We start from the raw sequence: 17018 nt of genomic DNA, 5'->3' as shown, positions 1-17018 counted from the left end.
GCATGTGCTTCGAATGCTTCAACTTTTTGTCAATAACTAAAATACTGAATAATACCATTTTAAATAACCTTCTTCTTTTGTCAACAGGAACTGAAGAAGGCAGTCCTTGAGGACTTGGTGCGTCTGGGGAAGGCCAGTGGCCTCCATTCATTTGAGCAGGTACGAAGGATGATGCAAATGCTAAAAGAATAACACTAGCCTGGGAACTCTCAATAACATTTTTCTTTGCAGGTGAAGAACATCTACATCCACAATGAGATGTTTTCCATCATGAATGGCCTCCTGACTCCCACACTAAAGGCCAAGAGACCAGAGCTGAAGGAGTATTTCAAGGAGAAGATCGATCGGCTCTATAACAGCATCTCCATGTGAAGGCCAGCAGACCTCATTTTCCTTCTATCATCTTTACACATAGCACTGCTTTCACCATTGAAATTCAGTGGGATAAAGATGTGACCACCTAGGCTTAAATGCTTTGGGAAAAGCAAGCCAAACCTGCCCCTGCAATGGAAGATTTGATGCCTAAAAACAAAAATAAATCAAAGACACAAAGAGAAATACAATACACTTTCTTATATTTATTTCTATTTTAATTAGGCATTTGCTGTGTGTAACTACACATACAAATGGTTAGATGGTTCTTTAATCCTTGTGATAAAATGCAAACCACAAATCAGAAAAGCTGGTGTAATTTCGTAAATACAAAGCACTTTGTTTGGATTTTATGAGAATGTACAACAGAGCTTTTTCTTTTTTTGACAGGGAAATTCATCGTCACATAACACACATATGCATTGAGAAAAAGGAAATGTATAAACAAATGTGATTTGTAATTCACATTCTTTATTTTACTGGTTTTAATTTAGGCATTTTAAATCTTCCAAACTTTGCTTCTTGCTATCCACCCAAACAAACCATCAAATGCTCTGTCCCCAGCAGCAGAACAACTCATTCTCACTTTTATGTTGAGCAATCCATTTCCACCTTGTCACCCTGTCCAATCATTTTTTTTCCTCCATCAGTTAAACCCACCAGCCTAACACAACCTACATCCACAGTTATACGACAGCAAGCGTGATGTCTTTGTGTATAGTGTAGCTCAAGGAGATGTATTGCTGACAAAATGTTGGACAGTAATGGACTTCCTCCTCAGTGGGACACAGTAGATTTTCCTTCAATCGAACAAGCCGCTGACAGCAGTGCCACTAAGCAGGGCCTGATACATTTCCCTTGATCTGCCACTCTAAAAGAGATTAAACTTTTACCAAGCACATTGCGCAATTTGACCAAAACTACACCTTAATGTTTAAGGGGAGAATTAAGATAACAAGGTATAGACAGTAGCAGCTCCTGCCTTACTAATCATTGCTGTCTACACCACTCCATGTAGAGCATCTCGATGTTTGAGCCACATTCAAATAAGTCACAGGTCATGTCATGTACTCACTCACTCATTACTCATTACGTGATCTGCAGTTTAGCATGCATGCTCCTTGTTTATGTGAAGGACTGGCCCACTGTAACAAACATTACGGTTCACACTCTACAGGCTGTTCATTCACTCCTTTTTTAACATCCACCTTTGCGCAAATAGTATGTCAGGTAAAAGAACAAAAAAGAGATAATGCTAAACCAGGTCTCAGGGCAATGCATGCAGTTTGCCCTGCAATGCTGGCACCATTGACTTGAAACTGATGAGTATTTCTTTGTGGCCATTAATAGCAGGTTGTATGCAGCTGCCCACAGCCACTGCTGCTAGTGCAAGGCTTTGTAATGTAGGCAAAGCTGATGAATTCCATTTACTGGAGGAAAATAGAACAACCATCAACTTTTAATGAAAATAAACACGTTTTTTGAAGGGTTTACACATAGAAGTAATGTATAGGCTTTTTAAGTTGATTACCGTCCCAAAGCATAAACAATGTGGATGTACATAAATGAGGACAGCTAGATGTAAGCATATTTATTAAATCAATGGTTTGAATGGATTTTTTTCTCTCTTTTTGCGTGTAGTGAGATGAATTGTACTTATTTATTTATCTATTCTGCTGTAAAATGGAATCAGCACCATATCCTTGTAACGATTGAGTGCAGCAATAGGGATGAGGGTGGGTGGGGAATAGGACAAGGGCAATGAAATAAAAAAGATATTCTGGAATGATTTTGAACAAGTGTCTTGTTTCGTCTTTCATGGTGTCTTCAATTGTATTTGCATTAAGTGTTATTTTGAAAGGTTTCCCTGAAGAGACTGACATGAACTATGAAGAAACTGGACTCTTGCCCTTAAAAGAGGTCATTAGTTCACCAAGTAGCCTACCAATACCCTCATGAAAATATTCAACTACAAGTAAAAAGGCATGCATTCATTCTAGTACGTCTTATCATCTAAATATCCTTAAAGGAACAAAAATAAACATTTTTTAGAAGACTAACATTAGTAAGTAAAAATGACAAAAAATCATTGTGCACTGAAGTATGAAATGTAGTAAAAGTATTTGAGCAGTATATAAATGTACTGCACACGTTGATATTTGTGCCAGGTAGCATATCTCATGTGCAGTAGCCTAGGCCTATTAAATACTGCAGACCAGAAAAACGAATAAGCTTTATCTGATGTCATTTATAATAAGTGTAGGGCAGTGGCTAGCTAGGCTTCAGCCCACTTAAAATGTTTTAAAGCCCACCCAAATGAACATTTTTAAATTTAAAAATAATAAAAAGGGCATTAACGTCTCATGCCCCTTTTTGAAGAATACAGTTTTTAAATGAAAATATTTCACTTAATTGTCATTGGTTATGGTATTTTTTATACTTTGATTGATATATTTTTCATATTAGTGTTGAGAGTTGTGCCCCCTCCCCTTACCAAGACCACGAAGTTCTATTAGATCTAGCATTTTAATTTCGCTCTCAAAGTGCACCAGATGCATGCAATTGACTTAAAAAAGTTAAACAAATTCTGTCCGGGGATGTGAAGGCTAGGTAACATGGACCTGGTTAACATGAAGAATATATTGAGGACGCAACCAGTACAAAACACTATGGGGGTGTAGTGGCTTTGCTCAGTGCAAAACTCCCACACTTACTTATCCACCATCATGCCATCTGAGTTCCTGGTTATTGTACTACCATGGAGGTGCCCCCCACACCTTAAAAAATCGCATCATCACGCACACAGCTCCACCTCACCTCTTGGCTAAGCCCATCCTAACTTGAAAACCTAGCTACGCCCCTGGTGTAGGGTTCTAAATTCTATAGTAAGACTTCCGTTGAATACTTTCAAAATCAAAAAGTGTTTTTTCAAAGTGTATTATTACGATCTGTTTGACATCATAATAGATTGTAGTGTGTTGGGGTATTTAATTGCGTCATCAGCTGACTGACTACAGGTGTTCGCGGTTGCTAAGCATCGCACAAAGAGCAAGGGGAACTTGTCAGTTATTAGCATCCACCGAGACTTTTAACCGTAACATAGGCAAAATTTGCTCCAAAGGTGAAATACGTCAGATTTATACAGATCACTGGATCGTAATTTGGACGTAAACTTCATTCGGAAATGGGTCGAGTGAGGCGTGACAGTGGTTTACCAAACAAACGAGATACACCCGTGCTGAACAGACGAGACAGTAAGAAATCTAACACATCATCTTGAACGTACATTGAAATTGAGGTTTTAATTTAACTTCACCATGGTATGCAAAGGTTTTGCACCACAACTTTTATTTGGCCTACTGATCAGCTTAATTTGAAGCTTCTGTGACCAGCAGCACTTTTTGGCAAGACGCCTATTTAATTGTAATATAAAGATTAACATCAGTTTGATGCTTTTATTAATGTCTCCTGAATTGAACTAGGACTACTTCAATTTGATCATATTCTATCATATTACTTGAAGTCAATGCATTAGGAGAAACACATATGCACTGGTGGATAGTAACAAAGATTGTGGAAACAAATTCAAGTACGGTACTTTAGTACAATTTTAATTTGTACCCTACCTGAGTATACTCAGTTTATGCTACTTTATACTTCAACTCCACTATATTTTTAAAGCCAATATTGTTGTTTTTTCTACACTACAATTTTTTTTGACAACTTTGAGTTACTGGTTACTTTTTAGATTGAGATTATTAGGCAATAAAAAATAGAAATCAATAATTAAATAAATGTGGACATATTTACAATATAGGTTAATATATCCAGCAGCTGTATAAAGATATTCACATAAATCTACATTTACCAGCTGTGATTAAAAACACATCAACAGTCATAATAGTAACCAAGTAACTCATACGGTTTTGAAATGGGCCTAAAAGGGAGTATTTTTGTTTCTGTTACGCAATTCTTTTGATGCCAATACTTTTGTACTTTTACTTAAGCAAGATTTTGAATGCAGGACTTTTACTTGGAACAAAGTACTTATTTGTTACATTTGGTTACGCAAAAAAGTACTTCTTCCTGCACTGTGTATATCCTGGTAAGTGCAGGTAAATGAGCTACATCGAGCTACTATCCTATTTTTAAAACTTTCAGAGCACAAGAGACTTTTGCCCAACAAGAATTATGAAGCATTTTCAGAGGAGCCTGCGGTGGATGAGATGCATGTTCCGATTGTCAAACCAACCAAACCAGTGTTTGTGAGTATTCCAGCTGTAGGGAAATATATGTCCTTATAGATTTGATGTATGGAGGACAAACTAATCTCTTCATAATAATAATATCACATGCATAAAACACATTTTCTCTATTGTACTTCTGGATAAAGGGTACATAATGGGGACATTAATTTAGCTGTCATCTTTCTTTACATGTTTTAATTCATGTTGATTGTTTCTCAAAATTCCCCCTCTCCTTCTCCTAATTTTAAGCCTGTCCAAAGCAAATCTGGGTTATGCTTCAGCAGGCCTCCATATACTGAAAACCCCAGCAACAAAGCACCTGCTGTGCCAGCCACTAGGAAATCTAGTTACAGAGTGTCAGCATCAGGTCACCAAACAATTCAAACCTCTCCTAGGATAGAGGCTGCTAAACCAGGTGAAATGCTAGTTAACGATGAAGAGCAAAACATGACAGTGACATCGGAAAGTGTCATGCCGTCTTTCATGGAGTCAGACACTACTTTCAGCTGTGATGATGAGGAGGATGATGGTGATGGTGATGGTGAGGATGAAGACTATTATTCCTCTGCCACAACTTTCAGCAGTCTTTCCTCCCCGGAGATCATTAGAAGAGAAAAATATGGTGTGTGCATTTTTGTTCATCCACAACCAAAATATAAATATTCTATTTTTGTTTTGTTTTTATTTAACCTTCTTGTCACTTCTCTTGTCGTCTTTTCCCAGTGGAGACATCAACTTTTCGTATTATTGATGAGGTTGGGATTCATCTAAACATAAAAAACTCCACCTTGCTTAATGTGAGCAACGCTGAGACCATACACATGCATCAGCCCCTAAACCTTTCTAGCATCATCGGTAATGGTTTGAAAAAATTGCCCCATGTTTCTTTTTTTGATTTGCTAGCATATTTATTTATCGTAGTAAACATTTTTGAGGTTTAATGATTTCAAAAAGGGTTTATAAAGTTATGTTATTGATGGTCAGAATTTGATTGAGAATAAGAATGATTGAGAGGTATACATTTAGTTTATTTAAAAAAAAAGTAGAGCTGAGTATTAGCTTCAAAATGCTTAGTCTTTAAACATTTAAAAAAAATCTGTCTGCAGATGTCTCTGAGATTGTTGATGAAAAGAACTGTGAGATCAAGTGAGTTCCTCAGTTTGCTTGCTTTTTAAAAGTCATACAATTTTAAATTAGTAATAAAAAATATATTGACTGCTGATACTTTAGAATACTCTGAACTACCAAAGGAAGGTAGCTGCATGCTCAACATCTATGTAACCAAACCTAGATCAATCACTGTTTTTCTCTTTGAAGCCAAAACAAAAGACCTGAAGCTGAAACCAGAACACATGTGGACTCATTTAAATCAGGTAAAGACTCATTGTGAGATGTGTATCCTAATAAAAATATTTAATGTCATTATGTGTCAAATAATAAAATATATTTTTTCAATCCTCAATCTGTAGAGAAGGCCTTGGAGTTGAAAACGCCCCTAAAAGTAAGAAATCACCTGTTTGTATCATGTGTAATCAAAATCTGGTGTTCACAATCCATTTTGTATAAATAAGAAGTATTATGGTCATGTTAAGTATGATCTTGCTCCTTCAGCTCATCAACAGAAGGCCCATTTTGTACAAGAAGAAGGTCTGGTTCAAAAGCCCCTTCATTGCGGACACCTTTGAAGCAAAATGCATCCCAGGCACCAAATTAACCATTTACCGCGACAATGAACCAGCCCCGACATCAAGCCCGGCTGAGCAGATTCAGCCGGACGCAGGCCCATCCATAGCCGGTGATATATATTTGAAAGAAAAGGCGTTAAAACAGACAGTGAGGTCGAAAAGGCCTGTAATAAGTAACCTGGAGGAATCAAAGTTCTTTGACTTTATCAGCAGCAGTGATAGGGATGCGTTTTTTGATAGAATGAGAATAAGTTGTGCCAAACTCAGAAATGCACCTTTATTTCCTCTCACAGCTCCTAAGTATATAGAACCTTCTGTTTTCTGACATCTAAAGGCAAAACAATGTTTGTAATGATTTTGGCTTTGTTCCATTATCAATATTTACTGTATAGAGGTATGTATGTGAACTATCCTGTAAAAGAGTAGTGTGATCTGAGTGTATGAGGCTGTCATAATGTCTCATATTTTTTAAATGTGATGCACAGTTTAAAAAGTAGGCGTTTTGTTTTTTATTGAAAGATAATAATTCAAAAGGCATGTCACACCATGCCATGTATTTAAGTGCCTGCACATCATATAATTTGTGGACATAGTGAGTGTGACTTTTTTTTAAAGTTTCCTTTCTTCTCAACCTTTTCCTTTTATTACTTTGCTACTGTAGCCTACAAACCTCGACACGTATACCACTGGTTAACTTTTAAACTCTGCAGTTCTAAGTATCTGTGCAAATTGACCACTAGATGTCAGACCTGTATTTTCTTAAGACTCCTTTCCACTGCTCCTTATATTGGTTGTTTTATATTTTAATATATGTATATATGTTGTTTTTGTTTTGTTTGTTTTTTTGTGTTGAATCTACTTTTTACTTTATTTGCTAGTGCTACAATTTCAAACAAAAAATGTAATGTAAGCAAACATTTTAATGTAAGTTAATTTGACTTTTTGGTGGTCTACATTTTGAGTCAATGACTGCCTGCTAGTGTACACGCTTCCAATCGTCAAAAAAAGCAACAATTAAATTACTGTACAATAAATTAATACATAATAATGATTGTTGTTGGATCCCCTTTGTTTGTTGAACACAATCATTGCTTTTCCATCAACTGTTTTCTCATGTGGCACTTTGAAACATCGTAGGCCTATCTATCTTGTAAGAATCTCAGCAGTCGCACTTCTTATCATTTTTGTGAATACATGCATGCTGTCATGATTCCCGACAAAACATCAACACAGCGAATCCACTGACCACGTGGTACCGAGACCAAAATAGCAGCCAATCAGGTAATTTGTTGTAGCAGCAACGTCCAGTCAGCCAATCGAAAAAATCCAGTTAGTTACCAAGCAGCTCCCGTGACTAATGCGTGTCATATGACTGTGACACCCATGGAGACAGTTACAAGGAACAAGATTTGCTCTCGGATTTGAAAAGGAAAGAGACTTTCTGTACCGAATTAATTTTGGTACAAAATGCCTCCGACTCTTTTCCAGAAACTTTTCAACAAGAAAAATGCGTTTTTGTCGCCGCCCCCGAGATGCAACAAAGATGACCCAGCTTTCAGGTAACGTTAGCTATTTTGTTTGTGTGTGCATGTTCCTAGGTTTGTGTGTCTGTGTAACGTTGTACATGTATTACTTACTTTTACCGTGGAGTCCTGAAGCGTCACATAGTTTTTGGTGTTGTGGATATGTTGTTATTGCAGACACCTTACAACGTTGTTTAGTATTGTTAGTTTGAATTTGATATGTTGAAGTGCAGTGAGTGGATACGTGATGTGCCTGTTGGATGGTTAGCTAACATGCTAATACTAGCTACCATCCGTTAGCGGGGGCTGCTGCTGCTGCTGCTGCTGCATGTGCTGTCTCCTGATGGGACTCGGATGGAATCAAAAGCTCTTAGTTGTCGCATGTTTTATACAACTATTAAAGCTCGTATGTCGTTTTTAATTAAGTGATGATTAAGTCAATGATGCATGTTTCCTCCCATCCCGAGTTGTGGTATAACCAGCTAATCAATATTATTGCTTGGAAGTTGCAGAGGCACATTTTCTCTTTGTGCCCCCGTGTGTTGCATTGATTACGGGTACTTAAGCGTGTGTGGTGGGAACAGCTAGAGACAACGAGGCAGTACAGACGGTTACAGTCGCGCTCTTTTGTCGCCAATCGTGGGCTATACCATCGGTAACTTGGAGCAAAGTACAGCTGGCTTCTCTCACTCCTCCGATGGTACTGTACTCTTCTCCACTGCCGTCAGACAGAGGAGGAGGAGGAGGACACTGTGTGCTCTGTGTTGGAGCACATGTGATCAGTCCAGTCGGTCACTGATGACAGAGAACCACAGCATAGCAGTAGACATGTCAACATTTTCTGATAATCATTTGTGCTTTAAACGGCAGATATGGATGTTTTTTGTTTTGTGTGTGTGTGTGTATATATATATATCACAAAAAACATCTATAATATAATACATTAAAATATATATATAACACACAAGTGATAGCATGCACGAATTATAGAAGTCCTGATTTAACAGTCTATGGTTTAAACTACATGTATGTCAAAATGATAGCAGTCATAACAAATTCAAGATAGCCAAATAAAATCCTGATTGTACTACTCAAACTGAACTGCTCTGACAACCACGAATTCAGATGAACATTACTTGTATAAGTTGTTGACTAAAACAAGACTTCTGTCAAGCCTGCTTTAACGAAAAATGCAAATGCATCATATCTCTCTGTAAATAGAGTGAATGTAATGAAAGGGGAATTATCCAAAAAAAAAGACCACCATGCAGCTACGACATGTAGTGTCAGCAATGTAAATACTTGCTATTGAAATACCCTAAGGCATAATTTGATCTGACTGAGAGAGGCATACTTAAGCTGACTACTAGGATACTCTATACTCCCTGAGTTGATTAACAGTTTCCCTGTGTATGTTCTGGACTCATTCTGGGTCAGGGTCAGATCTGTCACCATGGGGAAAGTGCTCTTTTTTAGTTTTAAATACATTTGAACATATTACTCACGGCTGGCCACCCATTGAAGGACCTGAAAGCTCACATGCTTGCGGTGTTACTTTCACTTTGGCCAGTGTTGCATGTTCTATGGCCATAACGCTGCTCTGTGCCCAGTGATTATTAATGCGGTGTGTATAGTTGGCTGGCTTCAATCGTAGACGAAAGAGGCAGACAGCAGGCATTTCTGTTACCTCGGTGGTCAGCTGTGCTCTTCATACCTCTGGCAATGGTTCCCCATTCATCAGGCATTGCTGTGGAGAGGGAAGCACTGTGAGTAGACAAAGGCAAGAAGAAGGAGTGATGGATGGATGGATGGATGGATATGACACTTAGGTGGTATTAGGATTAGCCCAGAAAGGGCCTGTATGATGAGCTTACTGTTCACATTTAGCCATAATAGATTATATGCTATTTGGGATGATGAAACTAGTACACTTTAACAAATCAGTCATTTGTGCAGCAGACTCACATTCTTGTAATTTCTTGCTGTGCCTGACCTCAAGAGTAGTATAATACAGTTGTTGAGTTGTTCTATTTGCTATAAAACTGACACACAGATGTGTTTTTGGTCTTGCTTTATTTTTGAACACCCATATATTGGCTGCTTCTGGCTTAGCAAAATCCTTGCAGATAATGAACAAATTAATGAATAAATAAAGTGTTCCTGTTTTGCAGTATTGTTGTTGCCCTGCATTATACATCACTCAAAGCTGTGGGACTGTCTGCAGAACACCACAGGGGGCAGCAGGCTGGCAGACCCAATGGGAAAGCCTAAAATGCCTCTCTGGTTTCCCTGGCTACAGCACCTGACCAGGGACAGCATACTGTACATTACACTGAGAGCTCCCTGCTCCACCCCCCCCCCCCCCCCCCCCCCACACACACACAGCCAGACTGCTTTTCCTGGCCGCCCCCTGCCACCGCTGCCTGCTGAGAAAACTTCCTTCTTGAACCATACAGCTCAATGAAGCTGTGTTTGTGCGGAGATACAGAACGCATGGAGGGAGTTTGGCTAATCCAAAGAGAGGCTGGGATAGTTGTGGTCAGCCTTTCTGTTTTCACAGACCATTTTGTAAGACCTCAAACCCCAAGCCATACGAGAAAAAGGGTTATAAAGATGTCTGATGTCTAACATTTTTAATAAAGACACTAGAATAAATAGTACTCTCTAATCAAGCTCAAACCTTTTACCACATTCAGTTTTTGTTGGTATGAAACAGGCGTCAGTCTGGAATAAAGCCGGAACTTTGTGTTTCTCATGTTGCAGAATCCTCCTTCCTTTCTGAAAATGCATGATTTTTGCATAAGGCCAAACGAAATGATACTGACTGATGCATAGTAATTCCTGTTTCCTGGATCTAAAGGAGAAATAGTGTTTTAGGTTCCTGAGTGGCGTGGTGTCCTTTCACCGCTGCGTGCTTTTATAACTCGCCCTGTCATGTGAGGCTTTCATCAATCTCAGGCTGTTATGTTAGTGGGACGATCACTTGGCTGGCTTCTCAGTAGAGATAAGTGTGTGTGTGGGCGTCTGTATTTTGCTTTGTATGTCCATAAGCATTTGTGTTCCATGGATAAATATCTTATTTATGGACTTTGTAGTGACCGGTAACCCTCTGTTTATTAAATCAAAGGAACTTTAGGGCCATTAACATTAAAAAGAAATTGGTTGTTGGTATGCATTCATGTCCATCTTTGCTTCTGGCTACATTGTACAACATTGTTATTAGGGCTGTAGCGATACACTAATCTCACGATACGATACACGATATTCAGCTCACGATACGATATATATCACGATATTCAGCCAACGATACGATTCGATATAATTCGATACACTTACATCATTTTCTGAAAGATTTTAAAGGGACAGTGTGATTTTGGTGACATCTTTGGTGAGTGTTCCATTGACTTGGATTGAATTAATTCAACTGAAAACTGAAAGCATCAATTACACAATATATGGCTCTGACTAGACAGAGAGTCTACAGCTTGCAAATGCTGGACAAAATGAATCAAAATATGTGGTGAGGAAATTAGTTTCATTTATTGAAACAGTGCAAACTGCAGCTTACAAGCCTTTGAAACGTAAGTACATAAAGTGCAGTATCACAATGGACAATGGAGAATTAAAAGGTGCAGCAGGTGGCCTGTTCTGAACAGATTATTTTACAGCATTTTTAGCTTAACACAGAATATGAGGTAGCCAATAATTCAAGTCACTAAGAACAACATTTAATGTAAAATGTACCTGCCAATAATTCAAGTCCAAAGGAGTAACATTTAAGCCAAAAACACTAAACAGAAAGGCTCCTCTCTACATAACTGCATCTACATTCTCTTCAGATTTTTGTTCAGGAATAGAATCTGATCACCGTGGTCTGGGAGAAGTGCACTTCTCTGAGCAGTGAGGATATCTCCGGCGGTAGAGAAGACCCTCTCCGAGGAGACACTAGTGCCAGGGATGCACAGGTACCTTTTAGCCAGGTGTGACAAGAGTGGATACTCATACTGGTGCTCCTTCCACCAGACCAGTGGATCTTCTTTCACTTCCAAGAGATCTGCCTCCTTGTAGCGGGTCATCTGCTCCTTGGCCTCGTCCTCTTGGGTATTTGTCTTGGGTTGTGCTCCACCACGCTATCGTTCACCACCAAGAAGGGCAGCCAGTGGACAAGACGGCTTTGGATTCCTGGGTGGAGGATGCTGACCTTCAAATAAATAAACAATAAAAACAAAAACACATTTATAGTTAATCACATTCCATAATTCCTGCTCAGAGGTTCAGACAACACAGTGTGCTTCACTGGATAACAATGGGTGATACTGACCTTGACTGCTCTCTCCTTCCTTGAATCGCACACCATCATCTACAGTCTCTTCTTCGGATGCCATCCCCTCATCATCAGCGCTACCATTTCCTGTGCCCTCTTCGACCACACTCCAAAGTGACAACTAAATGAAATAGGTCAACATGAAATTAAATTCATGAGCTTTCACTGTAATAAATCTTTTAATTAGTGTATTTAAAATCTATGCCTTTAAAACTGTTAACATTATAGTATTTATGCTTTTTAAACTATTTAATATTTATGCATTTTAAACTGTTAACGTTGTAGGATTTGCCTTTTAAACTTTGAACAATGTATTATTTAGGCCTATGCTTGCTCTCACCAGGAGATGTTACATAGGATACAAGGCCAAGGGTTAAACGTAGCAGTACCATCATTGCCTTACCTCTGATGGCATTGGCTGATCCTGAGCCTCTGCAATCAGTCCATCATAAACTTCCTGTCTTTGGTTCTCAGTCAGGAAGGGAAGACTTTTGAATCTTGGATCCATTGCTGAACATGCATGGAGAGTTGCCTTGAGGTCGATGTACCTCTTCTGAAGATCCCCAGACATGGCAGCCTTCATCTCTTTTATGACTGCAGATTCACCTTCGATCGGTTTCAGTCCATTGATCAGTGTTTCCTGGAGGGGTGCTATGACTGACAGCGTGGGGGTCTTCTCCTTGGACATGTACTGTGTAGCCTCCTTCATGGGCTTCAGAGCGCTGACTGCTTCTTCAGCTGTTGTCACGTCTGACTCAGTCAGTGTGCACAGATTCTTCTCGGTCTTCCTCACCTCACTCGAGAGCAGGGCTGCACAGATGGCCGGTTGTTGCTCAAGGAATCTTTCTAGCATGTCTTGTGCACTGTTCCACCTGTAGTTAAATAAAAGTAAGAAACTTTATTTATATACCTATATTGCCCTTCACAGCATGAATGCACAGAATGCTGCTTTACATTAATGACAAAATCAATTAGTAATACAAACAAAATAAACAATTGGAAAGTAACTATGCACAAACCTTGTAACCACGTCCGTCATCAGCTTGTGCTCTGGTAGTTGTAGAAGCCTCTGTTTCTCTTTCAGCATGTGGTTGGCTGTGGTGCTTCGTCTGAAGAAGTTCACAATGCGTCTCACTCTTCCCAACAGGCGTGCGACTGCTGTGATTTTGAGGGCACGTTGTGCAGCCAGATTTAGGGTGTGTGCGTAGCATTTGACGTGAAGTGTGAACGCTGCCTCCTCAGCTGCTATTGTCATATTTGACGCGTTGTCAGTGACAATTACTGGATCCTTTTCTGTTATTTCCCACTCAGCGAGGGCCTTTCTTAGATGTTCTGCCAGGTTGTGTCCGGTGTGGCTCTCGGGCATGTCCCTGGTTTGTAATACATACGTAACAAGCTCCCATTCCTCATTGATAAAGTGGGCCGTGATGGTGACATATGCTTCAGTTGTTCGCGAGGTCCACCCGTCGCACGTCAAGGCAACTCTCTCCGCGTTGCCCAGGGAGGCTTTGACGTGTGCCTTTGTCTGAGCATACAGCCTGGGAACGCAAACCTTGGTGAGGTGTTGGCGGGTTGGAACATGATAGCGGGGCTCCATCGCGTTCACCATGCGCCGAAAGCCTATGTTTTCCACCACGGAATAAGGTCTCAAATCCTGACAAATAAAGTAGGCAATGGACTCTGTAATCTTCTGCGACCTTGGTGAAGTAGATGGGAACTTGTGGGAACAACCGCCATCGCTGTCCAGCACGGTTTGTTTTGGTCACGCCGCGGCCGCAGCTTCTTGAGTTCCTCAGTTAGCATTACCTTGTCCGGGTGGTGACGTTGTAGGTGGGTTCGTAGGTTAGTGGTATTTCCAGAGTATTTCACGTTTGTGTGACACAGCTTGCAAACCGCAATAGTTTTATCTAAATTGTCACTTTCCTTATTCTTTTTAAACCCGAAGTGCTCCCACACATCTGCTTTTAAGCACGGAGGTGCTGGGTTAATGTCCGCCGCCATTCTCCTGAACCGCTTCGCACTGCGAGAAGAAGACACACTAGATCTGTGTATCTAGAAATGCTCTACAGCGACACTAGCGGCTGGCTGACGTAATGGGCAGCGAGCAGAGTGCCAGGCGGAACACGGGGGATTTGAATGGGACTTAATGTATCGATACTCGCGGCTGAAATATCGATACTTTCTCGGGAAACAAAATATCGATATATATCGCAGGATCGATTAAATTGCACAGCCCTAATTGTTATTGCCTTACCTTACTTTACTTATTACAGAAACACTGAGAATCAAGTCCGAATCTTTGTCCTAGTTTTTGCCCCAATATTTATGTATATCGTTCCATTTAATCTGTTTTTACCACAAGATATATTTTTTAAAACTCTTCTTAGATTATGATTTGGATGAAAATCTTCCATAGAAAAATAACTTTTAGTTTTTAACCATTAAAAGGACATTTATGAATAAGAAATGATACATGCATCCTTGTTTAGTAAATCACAAAACTGATCATACTGGGCAGACAAAGGGACTTGGCCAGCAATGTGATTTAGTATGTCTGTCGGGATCTGAAAGTCATACTAAAAAACTCACTTCACTGAAACAATTAGCCTACTTTCAGCCTGTAGATGAGAAAGGGGGGAGGGGGTTTATCAGAGAGGCAGGATGTGCTGACTGACGGTATCACTTTGCTTTGAGAGTAAGCAGTTATCATGTCCATCATATGACTCTATCTCCAACTGAGTACACATCTCTGATTCACCTTTAAACCAGAATTGACCATACGACCAGACTTCTACCCTGCTTCCACCACTCCTGTCAGCCTGGTGATGCGTTCATGTGATCTTCTTGATTAACAGTCAGAGTTTCTGTCATGTGTTGCTGAGTCAGAATAAGTTGTGACACAGGAGAAAGCCATAGTTAACTCATGCACAGATGCAAAGTTAACAAGATAATATGTGCGTTTCGCTCGTTTCTGGACACTGTGCAGGAATACAAGCCAAATCCCAATAGCCAGGAGTTTTTCTCCAATGGTTGCACAGGATTTTTACAAAAGCATATTGATTCTATTATTTTTAAAACTATACAGTCTTGGTTGCTTTCTGATACATACTCACTTCTTGACTCTTGTCTACAACCTGACTTGGACTCCTTTTGAAAATGAACTATAGGTTGACTAAATGTGACATTTTTATGTCTATCTTTTTCCAATTTAGCACATTTTGTAAATAAGTAATTGTTATTATCTTTCAATATTTAATTTTTTTATAACTTTGATATCATTTATTATCATATTTAAGACTAAATCTATTATCCTTTTCCCTCAGAAAACGTACCTGTCTTCGGTTTCTGGGACAGGACTAAACATATCTTACGGTACTGTATTAGAAATGTCAATAACAGAGAGGAAGTGATGTCTTGAGGCTTCCTGGATGAAAATGTAGTCGATTAGGAACCAATCAACTTATTAGTCGATTTATTGAGTGAGAGTTTGGATGTTTATTGCCACTTGAGTGCAGCGACATCAGGGTGTTGCAGCATCCTGCCCTGCTCACACTCATGTGACTACAGGAATGCAGAAGTCTCTAAAGCAACATAACCAGCAGGGAAGGCTGCAGGTATGCAGGCAGTCAGGTGCTTTTTAAGGTCATGTGGGCAAGTTGTTTTTGAAGTGGCCGCTGTATACTAAAACGTTCTCAGACCAACACAATTGTTAACTTAATGGTCTCCTATTATGCTGAACAATATATTGTAGGGCCATATCTATACAAAACATGTCTATGTTTTGCTCAAAATACCAAACAGATCAACCATTGTAGCGTGCCTCATACCCCTATATTTCAGCCCTGTTCCTGAAGTGCTGATTCTGCTACTGCCTCTTTAAATTTGAGCTGAGCTGAAGCTGGCCACGCCCCTTTGCAGCATCATGCAGCTCTCTGTCTGCTTTACTTTTAGTTAAGTCCCTCCTGCAGACATCATGCTGAATACCAACACACACAGAGGTGCTGCGGAGGGGATTTCGCTCGCAACTGTATATGGGGTACATAGGTTGGGACGTGTCACGTGGACGTTGCTAGGAGTTCAATGTAAAGCCAGCCCACATTTCGGTTATGAAGTCATATCAGCAGCAAATCTGGATCAGCTCGTTTGTACCCCCGTTTTTAGAGATGTGTGTAAAGAGGAAAAGAGAGAGGGTTGTAATGTCTGACACTCTGTGAGTCTCCTTACACACTGGGGACACATTTATGTATAAACAACAGCAAAAAGTGCATTTTGCATAATAGGGGACCTTTTAGGAGGTGCAGTGATTGTGTTGATGTGACAAGAGGTAACTAATAAATTGTGTTTCACCATGGGACGCTGCCTCTCCAGCAGCTAAGTGTTCCCTGCATTGGGCTCATTTTCCGCCCATATATGACGCCGGTCTAACAATTCCTACTAAGTTTCAAGTTTGACAAACGGAGACACCGTGGGAAGTATTAACACATACATGACTCTAACTGCAAAAGGTGCCCCGATCAGGCGACAGATATCTATAAGATGGAATTACTGTTGCTTTGTGTCACTCCATTGATGCATATCCACTAGTAGTAGAGCACATCCACCATACAGCACGACAGCACCATATCTACCCTACACTGTCATGATTAATCACAGGAAAACGTGCTGGTGAAAGTGCTAGATGATTGATTTCTTTACAATTTTTGGATTGTTTACAGCCATTGTCTATTTTATGACGACACTAAAAATAACCTGTTGCCTTCAGCAGAAACAACACTTGGTATACCTTACAAAAACTGCTGTCACACACAGCCGGAAGAACGTCACACAGCTTACACCCAGAGGATATTTATGTAACTGTCACTCTGTC

At 39.8% G+C, this 17018-nt stretch overlaps 4 protein-coding genes across 8 annotated transcripts in view; 3 read left to right on the top strand and 1 right to left on the bottom strand.

Annotated features, from left to right (window-relative positions):
- The window catches only part of acsl6 (acyl-CoA synthetase long chain family member 6), a 31031-nt gene extending 30468 nt beyond the window's left edge, over nucleotides 1–563 (top strand). For both annotated transcript variants that reach the window (XM_063895244.1, XM_063895245.1), the window contains exons 21-22: nucleotides 88–159; nucleotides 232–563. In XM_063895244.1, the coding sequence (XP_063751314.1) occupies nucleotides 88–159; nucleotides 232–372 (213 nt within the window). In that variant the 3' untranslated portion in view covers nucleotides 373–563. The remainder of the gene's footprint in view (nucleotides 1–87; nucleotides 160–231) is intronic.
- A 2652-nt stretch (nucleotides 564–3215) lies between these two features.
- LOC134871746 (uncharacterized) lies at nucleotides 3216–7355 on the top strand. The gene is made up of 8 exons (XM_063894600.1): nucleotides 3216–3626; nucleotides 4534–4637; nucleotides 4869–5241; nucleotides 5343–5474; nucleotides 5726–5765; nucleotides 5937–5992; nucleotides 6089–6120; nucleotides 6231–7355. Exons 1-8 carry the CDS (start codon nucleotides 3557–3559, stop codon nucleotides 6627–6629), a joined length of 1206 nt encoding a protein of 401 aa, XP_063750670.1. The 5' UTR covers nucleotides 3216–3556; the 3' UTR covers nucleotides 6630–7355.
- Nucleotides 7356–7682: 327 nt separating this feature from the next.
- Nucleotides 7683–17018, top strand: part of fnip1 (folliculin interacting protein 1) — a 41985-nt gene continuing 32649 nt past the window's right edge. For all 4 annotated transcript variants that reach the window (XM_063894941.1, XM_063894938.1, XM_063894940.1 and 1 more), the window contains exon 1: nucleotides 7683–7863. In XM_063894941.1, the coding sequence (XP_063751011.1) occupies nucleotides 7772–7863 (92 nt within the window). In that variant the 5' untranslated portion in view covers nucleotides 7683–7771. The remainder of the gene's footprint in view (nucleotides 7864–17018) is intronic.
- Nucleotides 11443–13760, bottom strand: LOC134872118 (E3 SUMO-protein ligase ZBED1-like). The gene is made up of 4 exons (XM_063895270.1): nucleotides 13171–13760; nucleotides 12555–13023; nucleotides 12149–12272; nucleotides 11443–12028 (listed from the first exon to the last, which is right to left on the bottom strand). Exons 1-4 carry the CDS (start codon nucleotides 13758–13760, stop codon nucleotides 11958–11960), a joined length of 1254 nt encoding a protein of 417 aa, XP_063751340.1. The 3' UTR covers nucleotides 11443–11957.

Source organism: Eleginops maclovinus, chromosome 11 (assembly GCF_036324505.1).
Source record: "Eleginops maclovinus isolate JMC-PN-2008 ecotype Puerto Natales chromosome 11, JC_Emac_rtc_rv5, whole genome shotgun sequence".
Taxonomy (NCBI): domain Eukaryota; kingdom Metazoa; phylum Chordata; class Actinopteri; order Perciformes; family Eleginopidae; genus Eleginops; species Eleginops maclovinus.
Note: the sequence above shows the minus strand (reverse complement) of the source record. Positions and strands in the feature narration are given on the sequence as shown.